This window comes from Pomacea canaliculata, linkage group LG4, assembly GCF_003073045.1.
Source record: "Pomacea canaliculata isolate SZHN2017 linkage group LG4, ASM307304v1, whole genome shotgun sequence".
NCBI classification, from domain to species: Eukaryota; Metazoa; Mollusca; class Gastropoda; order Architaenioglossa; family Ampullariidae; genus Pomacea; species Pomacea canaliculata.
The window spans coordinates 19,504,344-19,528,433 of NC_037593.1; the positions used below are offsets into that span (position 1 = coordinate 19,504,344).

General features: G+C 40.3%; 2 protein-coding genes across 4 annotated transcripts; both read right to left on the minus strand.

Annotated features, from left to right (window-relative positions):
• Nucleotides 1-9,632: 9,632 nt before the first annotated feature.
• LOC112562583 (uridine diphosphate glucose pyrophosphatase-like) lies at nucleotides 9,633-12,933 on the minus strand. 3 transcript variants are annotated; one of them, XM_025235901.1, is made up of 6 exons: nucleotides 12,781-12,927; nucleotides 12,402-12,445; nucleotides 11,558-11,601; nucleotides 11,224-11,288; nucleotides 10,604-10,820; nucleotides 9,633-10,465 (listed from the first exon to the last, which is right to left on the minus strand). In XM_025235901.1, exons 3-6 carry the CDS (start codon nucleotides 11,593-11,595, stop codon nucleotides 10,237-10,239), a joined length of 549 nt encoding a protein of 182 aa, XP_025091686.1. In that variant the 5' UTR covers nucleotides 11,596-11,601; nucleotides 12,402-12,445; nucleotides 12,781-12,927; the 3' UTR covers nucleotides 9,633-10,236. The 3 variants fall into 3 exon arrangements, with proteins under 3 accessions (XP_025091686.1, XP_025091685.1, XP_025091684.1); XM_025235900.1 differs by lacking the exon at nucleotides 11,558-11,601 and having other exon boundaries at nucleotides 12,781-12,933; XM_025235899.1 differs by lacking the exon at nucleotides 12,402-12,445 and having other exon boundaries at nucleotides 12,781-12,926.
• A 3,095-nt stretch (nucleotides 12,934-16,028) lies between these two features.
• LOC112562581 lies at nucleotides 16,029-23,969 on the minus strand. Its single transcript, XM_025235897.1, has 4 exons — nucleotides 22,315-23,969; nucleotides 21,075-22,026; nucleotides 17,202-17,879; nucleotides 16,029-16,889 (listed from the first exon to the last, which is right to left on the minus strand). The coding sequence occupies exons 2-4, from the start codon at nucleotides 21,918-21,920 to the stop codon at nucleotides 16,494-16,496; spliced, it is 1,920 nt and encodes a 639-aa protein (XP_025091682.1). The 5' UTR covers nucleotides 21,921-22,026; nucleotides 22,315-23,969; the 3' UTR covers nucleotides 16,029-16,493.
• Between the last annotated feature and the right edge of the window lie 121 nt (nucleotides 23,970-24,090).

Below are 24,090 nucleotides of genomic sequence, written 5' to 3' on the forward strand. Positions count from 1 at the left end.
ATGTTTGCGTGTCTGTAGACAGAAACTAAAACTTACAAGATATTTTATTGATGTGATATTGAAGTGAAACTGTTCTGGAAAGAGTTCGTAGTCATTTTTGGCGTCCCTCTGTCGTTTTTGAATGAGTGTTTTTGTTTGCAAAACAGCTTAATGAAGCTCGATCCAAACTGTCTTTAAAAAAACAAAAAAAAAACCCCAAAAAAACAAAACAAAAAAAAAACAAAACAAAACAAAACCAAAAAAAAAAAAAAAACACAAAACAAACAGCGGTGTTCACGACAAATGTCTTGACATATCTTTAGGATCTGCAATGATAATTCCGTTAGTTAATTAATATTCTTCGAAATAATGATCTTATTACGATGAAATATTAAGTTGGGAGAAGGATCCAACTAATGTTGATTGCTCGAGCCATCGTCCATTGTCAAGCTCTGGCACACGCAACAGCTGTTTCTTAAAAATAATTTAAAAAAAGCAGGTGACGTTTGGAGCAGTTTCTGTTGTCGTGAACGTGGTGTGGATGGGTGACACGCTGTGGCCGTTTAATCATCAAAGTAACAGCTGAAATAACTTTTCCTATCGACCACCTTGCGAGCGGCTGCTGCTTCTTGTGCATCGACTGCAGCCAGCATCCGTAAAACACTTGGCAAGCCCGCGACAGAGAATTCCCCTTCCCCTCTTTGTATTATTCATACTTTAATGTTCATTAGTCCCATGTCCTGTGTTGTCAGGCCATGTTTATGTGCGGAAGGATGTTTAAGCCATCGCGGTTGTTAACAGTTGTCAATGGATGTAAGCTGTATGATCTGTCAGCAGTCAATCGTCTAATTACCATGTTTAAATGCATCAGGTTTTTTTTTCCATTTCGCTCGTGGTTATGTTAGCTTTGTAATGGTTTCATTAAATGTATCACTGTTTTGTAAACAAAGAGAATGGTGTTGTTATGCTCTTTCTCTCTCAAATATACAGTCAACTAAATTTAGACCACCATGGTACCTCGGCACTCGAACTCAATCCGTTCTGGAAGGCTGGTCGAGTGTCGAGAACTTTTTTCCCTGTAAGAAAATGTAAGTGTATTTAGGTTTCGTCATCCGCCAAAAGCTAACCACCTTTATTATTCAAAGAATTTGAAACTACGGCATATGCAAACATAATGGGTTTGCTTCAAATACGTTTAACTGAGAAATAAAATTTAATCATCTCTAAAAATTTAAAACAAATCTTTTTGTTACCACTTCTACTTCTTCTGCTACATCAGCCTATGTTTCAGTTTCACATATATCGCAGATTTAGCCACATTATTGAAAGTAAAATTCAGACACCGGTACAGTATATCACTTTCTTGCTTCACAGTGGAGTATGTAGGTAGAGGTAGGGGAGAGGAGGAAGACACGAGATGGATTAGGACAGACTGGTGGTAGCCGCTGGCAAGATCAAGTGTTGAAAAGTACTGGGCCCCCACCAGCGCGTCAAAGGACTCCTGGATGCGTGGTAGAGGGTATGCATCTTTCACAATCGTAACTTTTCTTTTCTCGCATGCATCAGCACTTCCTGCCAAAACCTAGCAAGCGCTGGTCTACCGGCCCTCTACATTAAACTGATTAATAAATGTTAAATATGTCAATTATTATTATTCTTAATAAATTGTGTATAAATTCGGGTGAAAATGAGTGGGAAAAAAAAAGGACGGAGGGAAAGTGTTTTCAGGAGAATTGCCATTATACAGCAAATGTAAAAAGCTAGCTTCATTTGTGTAAGTTACAAGACTATAGGTAGGGTCTGTATTTCAATGCTCAGATATACCTCTTTATTGTGTATAACAGGAAGTAATGAGAAATTATTGATAGTTCTTGTATTTTTTGACATGGATGGCATGCTTTGCTGGTGGAGGTTTGTGTACTGTTTTAGGGAACTGTTTTATTTCCTTAACTATATATTGCTTGTATGCATAATTATTGAGTGTGCATATGTTTATATAAATGTATATATTCTTTAAATTGAATTGTGTATTATTCTGTGAGTATTCTACAACTCTTTTACATTAAAATATTGTAGATAAATGTATATAGAATACTTTAAGTTTAACCTTCTGTAGATTTCAATATCATTTATCATGCTATTTTGCAGGGTGGGTGGGTCGGTGAAGAATGGCTGTGCGGGAACAAGCTTTGCCACATAATAAAGACTAACACAGAAGCATACAGTGAACACAAAAAAGCTTGGAACTTACAGGCAGACAGAAAAATGAAATTCCTAGAGTACAAAAATGAATATATTTCATCATCATCACCCAAATATCAAGATATCAGAACATCGCATGGTCGAATAAAGAAGAGGTGCTCAATCTAAATAATTAATAAAATGCAGGGATTTCTGTCACAGGCCAATAGATAACATAGATGATGACAATTTGTTAAGTTGTTTGCCTACAGGTGAATGAACAGATAGTAGTATCAGCTGACAAAGTACTAGGAGGATGATGAAACTGCAGTTGAGACACATTTCGTTGCAGTCTGCAATGCCAACGCATTAAAATATATATATACACACAAGACATATAAAGTATTGAAATTTCATTGGACATTTTAAGGAGATCCAAACTGCCATGATAATGTATCTTTACTCCTAACTGTGTGTTAAATGTTTGTATGAGTATGTATGCCTGCCCTTGTGAGCAAAAGAAACATTTCTGTCTTGGGTCTCCTCGACAGACAATAAAGTCTGTTTTGATTTGATTTTGATTTGATTTGTGCTTCGGCAGTTCGTATAGGCCAGCAATGTCGATCGCATTTAATTTTGGCTTCGTATACGACACTGATTGTTGTGGTGCAGGCGAAGTTATTTTCTTGTCCAAACTGTCGGGAAAATAGAGTTCTATTTCTAATACTTCGGACAATGGCGTGGAGACTTTTTTGTCCTCCACCTGAGCAACGGCCATTAAATTGTGTACCACGTGATCCGCATCGTGGCGGCTCTCTATACAAATTTCAACACATGGGCGGTAACTCTCGTAAAAAGACAATACGGAGTTGTTGTTCTTAGTGATCAAAACTGATTTCAAACTTCTAGAATCTAGACTCTAGAGTCATTGTTTCATGGTGTGACTACGTACACTTCTACGGCCACAAGTTCCACCTACACGGTATGCCTCATTCCTTTAATTCTGAGCACGGACAGACATGATTTATTTATTTTACTTCCTATTTTCTGTTCTGAGACCTTAAATGACTTGATTTTAAGCAGTTTGTCCGACCCACTAAAGATGGCGACGGTTTTATTCAATATAGCCAGTACCACATACTCTTAGATTTAAAAAAAAAAGCGTAAAATTCAGTAATTTTACAGAATTTCCTACTGAGTAAGAACCTACGTCTTTAAAGAAAGCCGCAGCAGTAAAAGCTTTTCTCTTTCATTCTAATAGAGAGAGCGGCTGAAATCTCCCTTGCTTTTAAATGTTTGCTTATAATTTCCATGACAACTGAATGATTACAATTGTCATGTTTCAGGTCTGATAAGATTACAACAGGCTCAGGAGGTCTTCTATTGTCACTAGAAAGAATAGAGTTGATGAAGCTGAGATCTTGAGCTTCATGGAAAGTTAGTCAACAGTAAGCGTAAAAGTACTTTTACCCAAAAGACAATAAATACAATCAGTAATTTTTGGAGAGCACAAAGATATGTTTGCCATGAAGAGCGAGATGGAGGTCCCATGTACACTCATAAAGACTGAAACGAAATATATGGGTGAGGCACAAGAAGACCTAAGTGATAATGTAATACCTAAAGCAGAAAGTTCATTTTGCTCTGATTATAATGAGACAAAATGTTTACAGAATGATTGCATGCAGCATGACAGTATCTTTGGCCAAGAACTCCATTATATAAAAATTGATCCAGCTGCACAGACAAACTGGAGGTGTGAGAATGTTCCGAAAGTGGAGATGAATTCTCAAGATTCCACTTCCTTCATTAAAATTGAACAGAAAGACATTGTGAAGGTAGAATGGCCACATATGACTGAGCATAATCCTATAGTAAAGACGGACAGATCATGGCCTGGCCAGAATGTAATTTCTCAACTTGATACCGATAATGAATTTTATTGGAACTGCCAAAGCGATACTTATGAAGTGAAGACACAGTATGCAAAAAGACCTGTCACTTCTGAGATCAAGCATGAAGCTCCCTCTGGTCAAGGCGATAGTTCTGCAGTAAAGTCAGAGCAGACAAAATCACACACTCAGTCCACAATAATGGAGCACTTGAAGGCACAGAGTGTACCACAGGAGGTGGAGTGGAATTGCAGGAAAAATAAAGATATTTTAGCATGTATATCATCACCTGAACTTCAAGATATGGATGTTGCTGGATGTAAAAATACACAGGTAATGGATATTGTGACTGAAAGTCCTCAGCATGAGAGAAATGTAAATGTGACAGAAGCAAGCTTCAGTACTGAGTCAGAAAAACAGCACCCTAGTAGTGATATTGAATCTGATAAGTGCAAAGTGTGTATTTCTTCATTTCATTTTCCATCCTTGCACAAAAAACACATGTCGAACCACACTAGTAAACCTCACAAGTGCAGAGGATGTAAAGCTGCCTTCAAAAGATTATCTGATTTAAAAAGTCATATGCGGGCTCACCGTGATAAGAGATCTCACCAGTGCAGTATATGTAAAGCTGCATTTAAAAGATCATATGTTTTAAAAGAGCACATGACGGTTCACAGTGATGACAAGCTTCACCAGTGCAGTGTATGTAAAGCTGCATTTAAAAGATTATCCTATTTGAAAGTACATACGCAGGTTCACATGGATGAAAAGCCTCACCAGTGCAGTGTATGTAAAGCTGCATTTAAAAGATCATATGTTTTAAAAAAGCACATGGCGGGTCACAGGGATGAGAGGCCTCACCAGTGCAGTGTATGTAAAGCTGCATTTAAAAGATTATCCCATTTGAAAGTACATACACAGGTTCACAGGGATGAGAGGCCTCACCAGTGCAGTGTATGTAAAGCTGCATTTAAAAGATTATCCCATTTGAAACGACATACACAGGTTCACAGGGATGAGAGGCCTCACCAGTGCAGTGTATGTAAAGCTGCATTTAAAAGATTATCCCATTGAAAGTACATACGCAGGTTCACAGAGATGAAAAGCCTCACAAGTGCAGTGTATGTAAAGCTGCATTTAAAGGATTATCCCATTTGAAACGACATGCGCAGGTTCACAGGGATGAGAGGCCTCACCAGTGCAATGTGTGTAAAGCTACATTTAAAAGATCAGATGCTTTAAAAGAGCACATGACGGTTCACAGGGATGAGAGGCCTCACCAGTGCAGTGTATGTAAAGCTGCATTTAAAAGATTATCCCAATTGAAACGACATGCGCAGGTTCACAGGGATGAGAAGCCTCACAAGTGCAGTGTATGTAAAGCCGCATTTAAAGGATTATCCCATTTGAAACGACATGCGCAGGTTCACAGGGATGAGAAGCCTCACCAGTGCAGTCTATGTAAAGCTTCATTTAAAAGATTATCCCATTTGAAACGACATACACGTGTTCACAAAGTTGAGAAGCCTTACCAGAGCAGGGTTTGTTAAGCTGCATTTAAAAGATTATCCAATTTGAAACAACATATCCTTGTTCATAGGGATGAGAAGTCTCACCAGTGCAGGGTTTGTAAAGCTGTATTTGAAACATTATCTTATTTGAAACAACATAGGCAAATCCACAGTAACAAGAAGCCTTACCAGTGCAACAAATGTAAATCTGCCTTCAAAAAATTAAATGCTTGGAAACAGCAGGACAGGATCACAGTGATAAGCCTCACAAGTGCAGTGTGTGTAACATTGCCTTCAAAAGTTTATTTCATTTGAAACAGCATATGCAGGTCCATAGAAATAACAAATCTTACCGTTGAAGTGTGTGTTAATCTGGTTTTAACTTCTTTAATTGGTTTGAAAAGACACAATCTAATTCGTAATTATTTTGAATCTTGCACGTCCAGTGTATGTAAAGCTTCTTTTAGACAGCTATCTACTTTCAAAAGACACAAGGTGAGTCACGGTGATTCTAAACCTCACTAGTCTTATGTGTCTAAAGCTGCTTTCAAGTCCTCACCTGCTTAGAAAATGCACATGCTAATCTACAGTGATGTGTCAAGTGCATTGTGTGTAAAGTTGCTTTTAGGTGTTCATCTACTTTAAAAACACAGATGATGACCTATGATGGTCTTTGCTGTTACCCGTGCATGCTAGGTAAAGCTGCTTTGAAGTTCTTATCAAGTCATCATCCTTGCAAACTGTGGAAAGCTGATTTTAGATGATCTATTTTGAAAACAGGAAGGCTGATCCCTAGAGGTGTTGAACCTTCCTAGTGCCATATTTGTAATGCTGGGATTAGGTCATTCAATTTCAAACAACACATGCTCATTTGTTGCTGTGTTACACCTCACCAGTGCAGTTTGTGTAAAGCTGTTTCAGGTCATTTCTTTGGCTTAAAATATGACATTGTGATTCACTGTGATTCTAAACCTCCTCAGTTCACTTCAAGAGACTATTTGAGAGCAGAGTATTTGAAAATGCATATAATAAGCTACAAAGATGAGAGATGCTAAAACTTACCTTTGCAGTGTGTGTAAAGCTGCTTTAAGGGACTTGTCCTCCATCAGATACAGGTATCACCTGGCTGTAAGAAATTTATCAATGATTAAAATTTGCAGCTGTTTAAAGTATGTTATCATATTGACATATACTGGTATATTCAACATTTTTGTATTATTTAATCACAGCTAATGTGCTAAAATTAAGGGATGGGAGCTGGGGTTGTGTGTTGGGGGGAGAAGAAAATAGTAATTGATGGAAAGGAAGTCAGAGAGTTGAATGGGGCAAATAATAATTTATGTTGTAGACATTGAGGCACTCATCTTGGTTTTCCTATTATTGACTTTTCCTTGTATTTATTTTCTTGTGTATTGTTTTGTCTTTATTTCTTTTTCAAATTATTTGTTTTGCTGCAAAATGAAGTTCTCCCTATAGCATTTGTTAAACAGAAAGTATTACTTTTTATTTAAAGTATCTAATAAAGGGGGGTTTAGAAAGAGTGATTTACATTTATTGCATGGACACTGTTTTACTGATTTTTTTTAAAGTTTTAATGTTTGCAGAGGACTGCAATTGACATAGACCTAATAAAGGCAAAATGTTTGGATATAAGGCTTTTTAGCTTCCTGATTGTGTTTGCTCATTGGAATTTATGGCGTAATAATTGCAATCTGGTTTTTTTAATGAGTATCCCTTGATATGCATATGCAGATCCTGTTCCTACTGGAGGATAAATTACTCCAAATGACTGAATAATTTACATCTGCTTGTAAGAATTTCGTATTCTGAATTAATTGCGAAATTTATTTTTGCAGTGTTCAAAGAATGAAACAATTTTCAGCAGATACATTTTGTTTGTTTGACTTTTATGATAAACATGTGACATTCCTAGTTCTAGTTCTTAGAGCATGAATTTGCAGGTTTTCTTTTTGAGATATTTTGCAGTGAATGTGTTGGACTGGTGTTCATTAAAGAAACTATCAATTGCAATATAAATGATTTTTTTTATTTTGCAAAATGGTAATTAATAAAAGCAATTCAAGAAAATTACTTAAGGGGCCTTCAAGGAGTTGTCATTGAGCAATAGCAGAGAAGAAGAGAGAATGAATGAACGAAGGAAATAAAAATGTCACATTCATCTTTCCCTGTGACATTTTTTAGACATAACTATAAGCACTCTTAAAAATTAACTTGATTATTATATTAGCGATTGATCCTTGACGTGGTCTTGTTACTAGCGATGTTCATATGTATGTATGAGTAGTATGTATGTGTGCATGATGTATACTTGCATATGCTGTAGGCTGATAAGTAGGGATACACTAGCCTTGACCACCTCTTAAGTAAATGGAGGACAACAAATGTAGAGTTCACAAACCTCTTGTATATACTAGTTATATCTAAATTCCATCTACAGGAACCTTTTCTAGCAAAACGAAAGTTGATAGTCATGAAAGTCCAGCGGTATGAGTGGAAACAGGTGAGCTTATGCAACAAGGAGGGAGAAACTGTAGCTGTCTGCTTTATGTCCTGTCTCCTTTCCCAATCAATTTGCAGGTGTAGCCTTAAAACAGCGCAGACGAACTCTTGAGCTTGTTTCATTTTGCCAGTCCTAAATGTTTGCCTTATTTCTTTTGGAGATGTACTGCAAATTTCTATAACGTTTGCATTCCTTAGCAGGCTGAATATTTCATTTACAAAGGAGTGGATGTAAAATTATACATTACTGTTAAAGGTTTCAGCTTGTGTGACCTGACTGCTTTGTCGTCTGCTAATAGTTTTCTTTAATAGCTTAACCGCTGTGGATTACAAGGTCGCTGGTTCAATCACTGAATGGATCAACTCCTGCTTTTGCAACAATAGGGGACTTCGTTTATCAGAGAAGTAAAAAAAAAAATAAATGGGACAAAGAAGAGTGTTAATCCTCTTGGCTATTGCCTTAGACACGATGAACCACTTTCACTGCACCTTTAGCTGTGGCCTCTTGGCTATGAAATCCCGTACCCTTGTACTCTTCTACTTTTAATATTTTACATTTTAGCATCAGCGCTCATTTTCATTAAGCACAGTGGACACAATGGTACCCTTCGTCTTCCAGTTACAACTATTTGCATGAATGATCGCACGCGCCCCGCTGGACCAAAAAAAAAAAAAAAAATCTGTGCGTAGAAATGATGTGGGTTGTCATCCCGTGCATCGAGTAGGACGTGCAGACAAAGTGATCTAATCACGTGATATACTACCTATCAATATATGATGGACTCTGTGAGCGTCAGTGTGTGTGCGTGTGTGCGTGCACGAGTTTACCTGTGCGTTTGTCTCCATTTATTTTATCGATCCATGCGTTTTTGAGAAATTGTTTATTTAGCTGATAGAAGCATTTGGAAGTACGGATACCACCGATGAGCCAGATTGTCGTGTGTATGTGTTTCACATCTCTTGTATATTTATTAAATTTATTTCTTTACACCAGACCTGGGCAAGGTCTTTTCTGCTTGAAATCGACGCTTTTCCCTTTGTTTCCCCCTTAAGTGTCACGGGTAAGTGTGGCGTCACATGCAGGTTTTAGAATTTAGAACGATGGCCGTGAAGTGGTCGAGCACCGAAACAAAATTGTCAAAAATATCGGTCGCGGACTGTTCGAGAACAGTTGGAGTGCCGATGCATCACTATATATATATACACACACTGATGTAAAATCAACATTTTTTTTTTTGAAGACATCCTGCATCCTATTTCTGATCATATGTTTTCACTCTTGCGGTCTGGCTGTAGGTACTCGATGCCTGTCTGCAGGACCGATCGTCACCGCGTGCCATTTACTTGATCAACTCTACGGGTCGTCATCTTGTACTAGCTAAGGTGACCTGAGGCCGTATATGTCTTGAGGAGTAACAAGGAATAAACAAAAACATTTTGCTAGTACGAGTACTATCTGAAATTGCACTTGTGGATAAATCAAGTTGTATTGCATACATGTTTATCATGTGTAAAACACGAGTCATTCCAAGTAGATGGATCAATATACAAGACCTGGTTCTTTATTCTTACTTCAAACGCAATGCTCGAAAAAAACCAGTAAATTTCTCTTTAAAATAACTTTTTACAATATACTTTTAAAAATTCGACATCTTTATTATTTGCAAGATCAAATTACTATACATAATTATATAAATCCTTATGTTAGGAAGTAGGCTTAATAGGATATTCCATTACCTTAATTATGAAATTGATTGAAATACTGGCCGTTATGACAATTTTAAAGTAGAAGAATAGAATGGTTAGTTAAACAAAGTCCAGCACAGAAAACTGGAGGCAAGAGGAAAGGTACGTAATCCTAAGGGAGGTAATTCTTTACTTGCACACTTGCTTTGGCTTACTTCTGTCCCTTTGTAGGTTTTGGTCCCTTTTGCAAAAGTTAAGAAAAAGGCTTTATACTAATCAAATCACAATAATCAAAGCTATTGACATCAAAACAATACGAAAAAACAAAGAAATGAGGGACCAGTCAAAACCTAAAGGCAAGTGCCTAAGAATATTGTCAGTGAATATTTTCACTTATTTTATTTTGAAGTGACAACAAAACCTGCAATTGACATAACATTACAAATATTGATTCATATGGAGCTTTACTGTTTCCATATGACATCAAAAAACCATTGTAACCCAAACAACAACCCACAGGGGCGATTAACAGTTTCATCATAAATGAGTTTTCTCCCTTGCTCAATGTCCATTTCCACCACTTCAATAAGCTCTCCTTCTTCAGCCAGCCCACCTCCAGTTCCAACACGCATGTCATCTGTCACATCTGCATAATACAGTATCTGCTTTGATCCTGTAGTCCCAACTCCTGCCCTAAAATAAGATAATCACAAATTATAACTTCAAAAATATTATTTTATCTAAAATGTTTGTAAGGAAAAAAAAAAAGATAAAAATTTGTTCCACGCATTTGCAATTTAAAAGGCAATGAAGTAAAGAAAGCCAGTGTACCTAAAAGAAGTGATCTTCTTAATGGAGTCTATTGGGACCTTGTAACCACACTCCTCAAGCAGCTCCATTTGGGCCATCTCTTGAGGGCTATGATTTTTATCCATGATTCCTGCACAGAGCTCTATCGTCAACCCCAGCTCACCAGGATACTTTTCTGTATCCACTGTTTCTGCTTCACTGTCATCCTTGCTACTCACACAGTTGTTCAAGTACACAGCTGTAAAAAGAAGTGAGTGTATATTATTAATTTTTAAATATTAATACTTTTATTCTACAGGAAGCATATTTATTAACTAAAACGAAATCTTCTTCAAGTTCATACCTTCTGACAGACTAGCTCAAGCTAGTGACTATATTCACAATGTAACTATTGGATTATAGCCTTAGTTGTAAGTAATATGGAAAAAAACCAGGATCTTTTCTATGCAGTAAATAAATGTTTCGATGCAAAGACTGGTTAAAAAAGAAAAATTAATTTGCTCTTATTTTATAAATTAGTAAAGTCAGGTGATATTTCTGTTCCTCACTCATATGCTTGTTAGATCTTTCTCATTGTACTCTCTCACTCAAATACACATGCATGAACACATAATTATGGCGATATTTGGTTCTCATTGTACCTGGTCTGAACTGCTTAACAAATACAAATACTTGTCTTGTACTGTTGAAAACAAGGATGGCAATACTGTAAAAATAAAAAAAATTTTTAAGACCACCGTACATTTTCACTTTATAGATGTAAGTAGGCATGCATCTATAAAAATAGGCATCCATGTACATGTACTTAGAAAATGTATTACACTTCAATAATTAAGTTTTAAGTCATAAATTTAAACAAACACTTTTATACATATGCATGTTTATCTGAATACACATACACACATATTATGTGAAAAATAAGGATCAATTAAAAGCATTATAATTTTTAAGATTATTTTTTACATTGAAACCTACCTATCATGTACACGCATTGCATCCCATGTCTTTTGCATACCAGTCTACAATAAAAAGTATTATGAATACTTATTACTTAGTAATAAATACTCTTTCATGATTCATAATAAATACTCTTTCATTCTTAAGATAAGCTGTGAGAGGATTTAATTTTTGCATAAGATTTAGTTGGATGTTTTTGCTTCCATATATTTGTTCATAAAATATTTTTATGTAGCTCAGACAAAATATTCTATAAAAAGAAGCAAATGTAACAATAATAACAGTTTAAAATTTAAAAAATCAGATCAGCAAATGCATGTACAAAGCAATATGAAACAGTGGAGGTTGTACTTTTACTTCGCTTAGTGCTCATTTAACATGTCCAATAAAAATATTGATAAAACTCAGAAAATAATAATGCAAACTAAACTAAAGATAAAACAAATCAAAAAAATAAAGCTATATTGCTGACATCTGTGTGGAAATCTATAGTCCATGTTGTTCTTTGTGAACAGAATAAAAACTCAGAAAATAATAATGCAAACTAAACTAAAGATAAAACAAATCAAAAAAATAAAGCTATATTGCTGACATCTGTGTGGAAATCTATAGTCCATGTTGTTCTTTGTGAACAGAATACATGTTTGCTAAAGACAAACAAATACTAAGAAACTGTTCTAACAAATATGAAAAAGCTGCAAAATACACAAATAAACACAACTGTAATTTCCAGAACTGAGCTTTTTATGCCCCTTATTTCATGATTCATGTCAACATTTCATGTTGAATAAACAATATTTTGGAAAGAGGCGTTTGACTGTCCTAACAATTATTATTATGCTACAGAAATGAGTAAACTTACTCATCATACTCTTTGATGAGGTCCCATGCTTTCTGTTCATTGTTCTGCATGTAACACAAGATAACATTAAATACTGCTTAATAAAAAAAAAAATTAAAGGATATTTGGAATGTTCCTATTTTTGTCTTCTGCACTCAGCTAGACCTCTTCCTTCGAGTACAATCATTCGCACCCTTGACAGGTGCAAGCGCTCATGCTTTATAACAAAAGTAATATTTATGCTTTTAGTGCTAGCAGTATAATTCTCCCTGCGCTAGAAATATACTTCACACACGGTGTGACAAATACCAACAGCTCTCACATATTATCTTACAGCGTTAGGCAGTAATAGGTATCACGGTTTCTCGTAAAACTCTAGAGACACAAAAATAACATTTACCTGTTTATAATGCATCCTAATAGGATGGATGTATTTAGATTCAATGCAGGGAACAAGTTTTACATCGGATATCACGTCCATCTCGTATTTTCTGACCTAAGCTTTGGCGACGATTAAAGGGAGATAACCAGCGCAAAAGAGTTACAGACGACAAGGGACGCTACTGCTGTTTCTTTGTCCACAAACGCAGCCGACAAGGACTTGTGATGGTTCTGCAGTCCAGTGGTAACTGGTAAGGCCGCTGAATTTGTATACCGTTGTCTATGGGTAAACCTAGTGACGTATGATTGAAAGAGAAATTCGATGTCATTGTTTTTGCCATATGTTGAACTAGTTCAATCCTGATGGGTAAAGCGCTACGTACCTTTAATTTGGCACTCGTCGAGAGTAAACGGGTTCAAACCGGGACACCTACACTGCACAGACCGGTCAGACTCTCACTGACAAAACTCAGTGCCAGTCCGAGCCTGTACGGATCAGCACTGTGAACAGATCTAACAAAGCGGGGATGTGAATGAACGGAGCACAGCTGGAGGAGGGGCAGCCATATTTTTATGCTTTACAAGTCTTTCGTTGTGCCTATATAATCTGCGAGACGTGGAGCTTGCGGATTCATGCGTTTAAAACGAAATGCTCCAGGAGACTCTTTCGGATCCCTTACAGAAGACGAACGACTTCGTCAGCAGCATAGTCACCTGCTTGGTGGGTCCCCAGTAGCCTCTGCAGAAGCTGGTGTGGTTTGGTCATGTACGTCTTGTATTGAAATGATTGAAAATTACAAACGCTTTAGTCACAAACTTAGAAGTCTGTGGCTTTAATCCTCACGCCACGTCCCTTATAATCGGATACATTTTTTATCTTCATCATAAACACGATCAGAAAATTTTTTTTTATGAGATCCTTGCTTGGTGTAAAATATGATAAAATTTATATTGACAACAGTTTTTAGCAGTTATTATGAAATAGCATTTTGACTTCACGCGACTTAAAAACAAAGGTGTGAAAAAACCTCGACGATGGCTCGATCAGTTACTGATAATAAAGATTCGTCTATAAACGAGTGAATATGTGTGCCGTGGACTGTTAAATATATAAATGTTTTGCTCTGAGGCATACCCTACTTGCTTTACTGACATTAGGTTTGTATTATGCAGACCATTCTTGTTGCACATGAAACAGATAAGAAAAAGACGCACACTCGGGAGAAACCCATGAAGGTTTTATTTGATTGACATGAGTACACATAAAGGTGTGCGTTTTCCAGCGTAATAATATTCATGTTACAGTTGTATGAACATAGATTCTTCAGGTAATCGTGAGATCACTCGGATACCGTTCCACTCTATGTTACTGAGGCCATCTTGAGCCTTATAACATACTCTCTTTTTTTAGTAAAGAGATCAGGGAGTAGTTGCTAAACATGTTTCTAAAACTGTTCTAAAGAAGCAAATCACTCCTGTGCCATTCAGACGCATTTTTCGAGAGCATAATAAAAATGATGACATAAATTCTGCCTTTAGCAGTTTTATCTTATTTAAAACAAATTTAAAAGTTTTAAAATTGTGTTGTCTACCGTGTTTCTATAGTTGATTATCTAAATATATTTAATGCCTCAATGTGTTTAACATTAGATATGTGATATGTAACATGCCCCAGCAAGAACAAGCATCCACAGCTTTGTTATTTTAGCTTAGACCAGTTGTTTTTAGCTTCAGTCAAAGCCTTTTGTTCCTGTATGTCGCTTAAGAACTGTCAAGCAGAACTAAATGCTAAAGTCGACTTTAGGCGCATAGTCAAAATACATTCTCTGCTTATAAGGTTAAGTTGATGTACATTCAAAAATAGTTAACAATTATTAAATGTGACATGCATTTGCCATTATCAGGTTTTGTTTCCTCAACATCCTACATAGAAAACTGCACAAAGGTATATTGTAAGAGCACCAAAATTTATCCCATGTAAAATCCGATTTACATACCAGCTCCCAAGGTCTTCCGTGTCAAACAATTAGCAACGTTGCAATAATGCCAATCATGATTTTCCAATCCAATAATGATTTTAAAAATTAATTAACAATCTCTTGCTCCCTGCAGTTGATCTTGCTATAATTTAACGAAATAATCAAACATCTTTCAGGAAGAAACATTCATAAGGAATCAGGCATATATTTAATAAAGAAAGAAGTAAACATAAATTGCTTTAAAAAATCAGACACCACCGGGATAGTAAGTAACACAGTGACCATGTTTGTAGCTTTCTGGAGTTAACCACTGACATATCACCGCTTAACTCAGAAGGTAACCACTGATTTTCACTGTTTAACTCAGAAGGTAACCAATGACGTAACATCGTTTAACTCAAAAGAATAACACTGTAAGAAGTGCACGGTATGATTTGAATGGCTGCGAGGAAGTCACAAATTAAAAAAAAAAAAAGAACAACTTCACGAAGACATGAACTTTCCAAAAATTAATGAAAATATTTAAATGAATTATAGAGCTGTCAGTCTCCTTAAACCTGATATGAGAATCTGAAACCAAGATGTTTTACACGATACATTACAAGCTCCTAATATTGGTGAGACATATTACTCCAGCATTCTCTGCCTGAGTACACACGTGTTCGATGCACGCAAGGCTAAATTTATCCCGTTTATCTTAAGGATCGATTTACGACTGCGTTGCGCTCATTACGACAACCCCCTCTCCCCACAAAAAAAAAAAAAAAAATCTTTGATTATTTATTCGAACCTCACCGGGACGCCGAGTAGAGACTTCACTGCGAATTTCACAACAGCTGTACGTACACGTGGGGAAGTAGTCTGCATGCACTTGAACAACTCTGCAGCCAGCCCAACGGTGTGCAGCAGTCATCAATAACAGATGGCAGTGCACGCGTGTGAGAGAGTGGGTTGGGGAGGGAGGAATAACAGGGAGGGACACCTACATCTTGCATAGTCGGTTCACATGCACCTGCACGACTGAAAAGAATAAGAACAATGCACACCTAGTCGATGGTGGACGCGTGTGTGTTTCTGCAGACGACACACATATGGATGGTTAAGGCGCATTACATTGGCGAGTTTCAGCAAGACTTCACACGTAGGAATTCTTATGACAACCCTGCATTGGCCTTAGTTTGCCAAAATCTTTCTCAGTACTTCTGACTAGAGACCGGAGTGCCGGTTGGATGCTCTCTTGCTAAATTCAACAAGGGCTGGGAGGGTGCGGGGTGGGGTGGGGGGTCAGTGACTTTGGCAATGAGTGTGCACGCTACGCGAGATCTCACTCTTCACGAGACACCCATGTTTATGAGGAATGTTATGAAGGAATACTGTGTAAATATCTTGGCAAGGACAGACAATCACTTCGACATAATAGTGTGTTTGTTTTTAAACACATTTCTTTCGTCCCTATTACCTTCAAAATTGACTGGTGTACATTAGGATGACTCGGGAGCAGAGGAGCGCCGAGTCAAGGTTCTCCTGGGAATCCCCATTCCCTCCCCCTTGCCACATCCAAAATAAACCACTTACAGTTTCCTTCCGTTATGTCCACTAGGTTATTACAGCCATTACAGTTTACGTCATTTTTACCTGTACTCGCTGTGACAGGGCTGTCCACACACAGGAGTAACATTTCTAACCGTTTCTGGACATAACAGGAAGCCGGAATGAGAACGACCGCGACTGGTCCGAAGAATGTTCGAAAGCCTCAGTTGCAGACGTAGACCTGAGGAGGAAAATCGTGGCTCCAGCGAATGGTTTCCCCCGGCAGAACGATCTGCAGTCCATGGTGGTAGAGGGTAGCGAGGTCGTGCTCCACACCCTGCATGTACAGACGAACGTTGGGACACTGGCCCAGGTTGATGGCCAGCAGCTGCGGGCAATCCAGCTGCAGGCGGTGCACGTCGCGGCACCCGAACATGTTGAGGAACTTGAGGGGAACAGCCTCCAAGGCCACCTGCGTGATGCTCCGACACTTCTCCAGGTTCAGGTGCGCGATGTTGGGACAGCCGTGCAGCGCCATCTGCAGCACGTAGTCGCTCATGCAGCAGCGGTACAGCACCACCGTGCGAGCCAGTGGCGTGCTCAGTGAAAATAGGTTCACCTGCGGAAGGACAAACACTGAATAAAACACGGCGATCAGAACGATGATAAAAAGAAGTGAAGAAACAAGAAGACATCAATGTATGACCAAGCATCTATGACACTGATAGTGTGAAGTGAGCGGGTTAGTGTACAGACATGTGGATATGTTTTATTGATGATGATAATGAGGAGGAGGAGGAGGAGGAGGAGGAGGAGGAGGAGAAGGAGAAGGATGATATGAAAAAACAACAATAAGATGAAGAGATCGCTTTTATAGCCTATGATGAAAAACCCTGTGCGCGAAAGTTCTGTTCTAAACATGATAGGTAACCTTGCAGTCGAACAGCCTTAGAAAGCCGACGGATCCGAGGGCTTGGATGATGCAGGAATCCAGCACCAGCTGGTCGTCGCTGCAGAGGTTGAGCTCGATTGCATCGACGCTGACGCACTGTACCACCAGCGTCTTGAGCGCCGGCGTGCCGATCAGCGCCACCTTGCACAGGTGGTTGGCGGTGATGTAGACGTGGTTCAGCGTGATGATGTCGTTGTCGGCTTCCGTGTGGAACAGGCGCAGGCTGGGGCTACGTACGTGCACAGCCTCGCACGAGAAGTCTCCCAGCAGACACAGCTCCTGCACCCCGGGTACCAGCGTCTCTTCCAGCAAAAGAGAGTCCACAGACAGACAGCCAAGCTTGAGGACCGCTACCCGAGGGTTCTTGTACAGGGTGTCCTTCAGGGTGCGCATGTCCAGCTCCTCGCAGTTGCTCAGCTCCAGATACAGAAGTCTTCCGCCTTTGATATTCAGGGTGTGAAGGACGTTACTTCCGTTGATGCATGCGCGGCGCAGCTTTGGAGAATAGATCTCTAAGTGCTCCATGGACTCTAGGCCTTGGTCCACAGTCACGTGACGGAGGTCTGGGGCTTCTATGCTGACAAAGAGAACGTTCCAGAGGTTGAACAGGTAGAACTTCTGCAGCGAGTCAGACACGAGCCTTATGCCATGCAGGTGCTGAAACACGTAAAAAAATCCCAACTCTCTTCTTTCAAGTCTTTATCAGATCAGCTTAAATCAAGTATTTATTCTGTGTGTGTGTGTGTGTTTTTAATGACGTATCATTCACTGAATTGTTCCACGAAGATGATAGAGTTAGGTCTCTTTTAGTCAGTCAATCGCAGAACCTGATAATTTTAATGCTGTTACTGCTGGTGCTGTTGGCTATTGTTACTATTTGGGTTTTAAATCTTGATAACGAACGTGTGGCAAAATGGAGAGAGACTACAACAACTCTTATGTGGTGTCGGTCCGTTTTTGCCCACGGTGAATATAAAAGCATGTAGAAGTGGGTCGTTTGAGCTCGTTCATCACCAGATACTAAGGGTCAAGGGGGTTGGGTAACATTCGCTTCATCATCATGAAAAGTTCATAAAACTCAGGGGAGAGATTGGCAGACACGCCGACCGACTGACCGAATATTCAGTTTAATAACCCAAGCACGAATACTTGGGCGTGGGAGCCCGGGAAAGCACGCCTGAGAAACTTGACCAACACCCGTGTGCACAGCTGGCCCCAGCCTGCTGACGTCATCAGGCACAGATCAATGACGTGACTGAGGTGACAGAACGCGCTGTTAACATCGACTGGTGGCGCCCCTTAGCCCTCCCTCTCCAACAGCAGCACAAGCAATAATAATAATAAATGCAAAATGTGTAAAGCGCAGACTCACACTCACAAGGAGCATGCTCTTATAGCTTATAAACAAGAACGAAACATGGACACCATACGGGGGACAGGAAAACAAACAAACAACATATGAACTATGAAAGAATAAACAACCGTACTAAGAGAAGAATAAAATCAAATACATAAAACGCAAAGAGGAACCAAATAACAGGAACAAGAGCTGAGAGTAACATGATATTACAAAAGGAAGGGTGTGATAAAGGACTAGCATTATGAGAAAGGTTATTAGGAGTAATGAAGTAATAAAGACAGCTAGCGGTTCATATAGATGTGTATTCTTCTTGTTCCCAATCACCCCCAGTGGAGCATAGGGCCACACACACACACATATATATATATACTAAGATATTTCAGGCGCTTAGGTTTGAAAGCCACGGTTTCAAAAATGTAATCATTTTTCGACTTTTCAACGATGTTTAAGGGGAGAGAGAGAGACTTGAATTTACGATTCATAGAGACTGTCGGTAGATAAATAAACTTAAAGATCAGTTTCATATAAAACACGTCCCGTCCCTGTTTTTGTTTTTGTTGTAGAATCCCTACTCTTAGCTTTATCACTAAAGTGCCAGGTAGCGTCAGTCTGTTACCTCTGAGTCTTGTTTTTAGAAGCTTACCCCTTTGTTTTCCCAGTGTCGAGGTGGATTTCATTTCAAGCGGCGGTAACATACGGTCAAAGCTTGTTTGTTTTTTTTAAAGAGAGGTTCGGTAACATATTAATACTTTTGAAATGAACTGCAAGATGACGTCTGAAAGTTGAAAAGGTTGAATGAGAAGTGTACCTCCGAAGTACTGGTAACATAGTAACATGTAATAGTATTCAGTATTTCACACTGTACATATTTCTCAGGCTACCTATTTACAATTTGATCGAACATCCAAAATCCCTACCCGCCCAATCCTTACAAATAAAATTACTGTTTGTCTGAGTATTAGCAAGCGCTGTAAAGAGTAAAAATGTTTGAAAGGTTGTAGATAGGTGAAAGGTCACAGATTTTAATTATTATTGCATGAGCCTAGAGTTTTTTCTTTTTATATCAACTTTAGCTGACTTGGATAAGTAGTTTTTTTTCTAGGATTGGTTTAATTTCTGTTAAAGAAGACAATACGTTTAATCACACCTAATTTAATCAAATCACATTGTGACTGACTTAAAATATACTGTTTGGGAAGGATCGAGAATAGGAAAGACTTTGGCCCGTGTCAACGTACGAAAACCACTTTCACCAGAATCTCAGGCTTAAATCTCATCGCCGCCAGGTGTATTTTCTGTCTCCATGGATATTCTAACGTCCCTGCTGCTCTCTCTCTCTCTCACAAACACACACTTTTGTGCGACACTGACATCCTGTCGTAGTTACACTCCACAAGTCTACAGGATATATCTAGAACTTAAAGCGACCGCGAGCTCACGTGAACCCCACCCCATTTCAGCTGAAAGCTCGCAAGCCCACTTGGTCTGCCTAACGCTGCCTGTCTCTGAAAACCACTCACCCTGTTATAAACACAAGCTGTTGTAAACCACACTAAACCTCTCGCCACCATGTGCTTGTACAACAGTTCTCGAAACACGGGCCATGACCACGCCGCAACAAGTTGTTGCAAGTATGGCGGAAATATACTACAGGCGTTTCCATATCCAATCATCCATAACGACCGACATCACTGCCCCATCGCGCCACGTCAGCAATGTCCTTTTGCGCGGAATTTAAGCACGCGCGAATGTTTCCCGACCAGCCGTGCTGTTTTCACGTGCATGTTGCAATAGGGAAGGGGGAGTATAGAAGGGGAGGGCTTGGGGGGAATTCGTTATCCAGTTGCGAGATGAGAAAAATCGGAGGCGGCCGGCATGCCTAAAATCGATGTGCTCACGTCAATGGCGAGCGTTAGGCGACCCGACTACATACAGAAAAAAAAGTCGAGTAAACTCAACGGCTGTCAATCGGAGCGAAGGGCGTTTAAATTATAAAGCGCTGACGTCAGGAGAGAGAAAGCTTTAAACAAGTCTTTCTTCTTGATCTACGAACGTTGAGAAAGACAGAGAGAGAAGAGAAAGTGAAGGGGAAAAGAAAGAGAGAGAGAGAGAGTGGAGGAAAGGCAGAATGAATGCATATATAATGGATGGAAAAAGATTTAACAAAATGAAGAAATTTATAAACGATCTATTGCGTGTAGGATGGACTGTTCATGCTATCTTAGTGATGAGCAGACCAAAAAAGTCAACGACTGGCATAGTAATCTCCCACGCTATCAATCTGGTGAATTTTGAACTATGCTTACAATCTTAATGTTGTCATACTCTAGTCCTGATGATGCGTGCATGGGTATCATAACGTCAACCGCTGCAGACCGCACCACAGCCGTTAACACCAGTAACAACCCCATCAACATTAACAGCAGCACCAGCAACACCATGATCTCTACTCCCACCATCAATACCAGCAACCGCAGCTACGTGGCACTCACTTCACAGTTGCTGATGCTGAGCTTCTTCAGGCACTTCATCTTCCTGACGATGGTCCAAAGCTCGTCCATTTCGATGGGCACGAAGTGCAGGCACAGCACACTGACCAGCCGAGCCCAGGGTCCTTCCGACACCACCTGCGCGATTCGACCGCCCTCCCGCATGGCGTGTTCACTGCGGACGTCACTCAGGGGCAGCCCCGAGTTGATCTTCAGCTTCAGCGTCTCCAGGTGCGGCAGCGCCTCCAGAAACTGGCTGACTCCCTTGGAGGTCATCATCCAGCAGGCGTTGAGCGACACGACCTTCAGCGCCTGGAAGTACATGCCGACCCTCTCCAAGTCCTCGTCACACAGGGAGAAGCCGCCGTTAATCTGCACCTGCTCCAGGCGGCTCAAGGGGAACAACGACTCCACCACGGCCCGCGTCCACAAGATGGGCAGGCGGAGGTAGCGCAGGTTGGACAGGCGCGGGACCAGCGCGAAGACGCTTTCATACACCGGAGAGTGTTCGTGCCAGGTCAGGCGCTGCACGTGTAGTCCGTAGACGCGGAAGACGCAGCAAATGAGAGAGAAGTGCCAGTACTTGTACGCGCGCGGGTCAACGTGCAGCTCGCGCCACAGGCTGCTGGTGGAGGACAGGACGCGACGCCACTTGCTGCACACCATGGCCAGCAGCGGCAGCTCGTCCAGGATGGGGTGCAGGTACCCAAAGATCCTCGCCAGAATCTCGTCGGGCAGGTCGTTGACGTGGATACCCCACAACGTCGTTTTGCTCATCCGGGTCAGGGCTCCCGACTCAGGATTCCCGTTCTTGTCGCTCTTGACGAACCCAGTTCCCTGAACCAGCATGGTGGCGGTTTGGTCACTTTCAAGGAAGGAAAACTCTTCATAGGTGTTTCTTCAGAAACAGATGCAGGAACACGCGCTCCTCTTAGTGTGACATCGTCTCACGTTGCTGAGAATTAAACAAACAAAACAAACAAAAATAATAATATGACCAGCTGGGTCTCTCGTCCTACTTGTGTGGATGCTGAGGGCTACGTGTAGAGAGCCACATCTTGACCTCACTACCATGCAGTCTGATACGGCTACTGCTAGCAGAATCTCTTACCTCCATTGATTTTGTCATAACCGTTCCAAATAGTGAAACGTAGGATTACAGCCCCTTTGAAATTGTCAAATTTTTGTATAATACTCATCCACAAATCACAGTTAGGGTCAAAATTAGTTTGCCAAGACTTACAGCGATTTCCGAGGGAAGAATGATCAAATGAGAGGCTGAATTTCGCGTGGGGAAGGACGATGAGTCCGCTGCGACCCGCAGCAGCGTGCCTTGGCGTGTAAGTTGTAGTAAACCGCCCAACGTCTGATTCATTCACAAAACACCCACGCATCTCTCGCCTCTCGTGTCAGGCGAGCAGCGCCTTCCCACTGTCGTGCGCCGAGGCCCGACGACTGCAGGCCGACGACAAACAGCAGCAGCAGCAACAACAACAAGCCTGACGACTGTGCATCGTGCACTGATGGTGGCTCACCTGCCCCGCACCATGCCAGCCGTCAGCTCGTAACTGTGCCGACGTCATTGCGAGAGTTGGTAGAGTGCAGTCCCCTTGCACCTGACGAGCGCCTGCATGAACGCCGACTCTCAAGGGAATTTCAAACAACGAAACTGCGTTGTGGAGCTGAACCCAGCCAACGATGATCTGTACGAAGATCGATTAGAGATGTGGCGAAGGATATCCGTGGACTGTTCCCCCCCGCACGAAGTAGATAATCACGCTTAATTGTTGCTGCACAGTCGTTATGTTCTTTCAGCAGTTTGTTTTGTTGTTTTTTTTTAAAGAGAGGGTTGCTCGCCGTGGCTCGTTTTAAATGATGCTGGCAGGCCCAGTGCAAATATCTGACACGTGCGTGGCAGTGACGCGTGCAGATGGCTGCGAGCGTGCGCACAGTACAAGTAAGTATGCGCAGGTAGACCGTTCAGGCTATTAAATAGGCCTCCCGGCTCCCTACTCGACCCACCGTCCATAACATCATACCTCCCCATGTCTGCATGCCAGCTTTTCCCTGAACTGGTCAGGCCAGGCCATGCATAAAATGTCTCGTGTACGTTTAACCCAGTATTATAACATTATTCTACTGTCTAAACCTACAACATTAAAACAACCACATGATCACTAATAATCATCGACTCATATCTGAAACATACAGGTTCGTGTCTCAATGCGTCTGTGTAGGATAAAAAAAAAAATGTTCCTTCAACATAGTGGTAAGTGCATCCAGGAAGAAAGTGGAGAACATTATGGATATTAAAATAAATACCGTCGTGAGGTGGGTGACAGCTGGGGATAATTATATAACAAAGGATAATCACAGAAAGCAGCTGCAGCAAGGCAGATCAAGGCCCATAACTAATACCCAGGCTGTGTTTTTTGCGTCCCTTGGCGAAGCTTTCTCCCTTGCTGTCTGTCTTGAGATCATCCTGAGTACATTTTACAGGTAGTTGCCGTTGACTGAAATAGGAATTTGCATTTACTCAGCATTTCTCATAATATTTTAGTCATTACCGACTGTAATAGTCAAGTTTTCACCTCCGCTCCAACAACCCATAGCCCAAAAAAAAAAAAAAAACCAAAACAAAAAAAAAAAAAGAAAGAAAAAAATTATTAAAATAAAATAAATAAAAAAAAGATGAAGTGGTGGGAGAAGATAAAGAAAAAAATATCCCTCCATTGTATTAGTGCAATGCTTGAATCATGGTTTTCGGCTTAGAAAAAGAAAGACTACGAAAAGACATTAAATGGATCCACGAAGTTGGGTGGGGAGTTTACTGGCATTGGGGAGGGGCATCTTGAGGTGATCAGCAGAATCTGCGCTTCCATGGGGGACCAGTTGGCGGTAACTTTGACGCGCCTTACTAGTAAGTAATGTGAATAGCTGGACAACTTAAAAGCGCTGTCACGTATACACGTATGATAAGAAGAAAACTATGCTCACATTAAATCAACGGCAAGGAAAA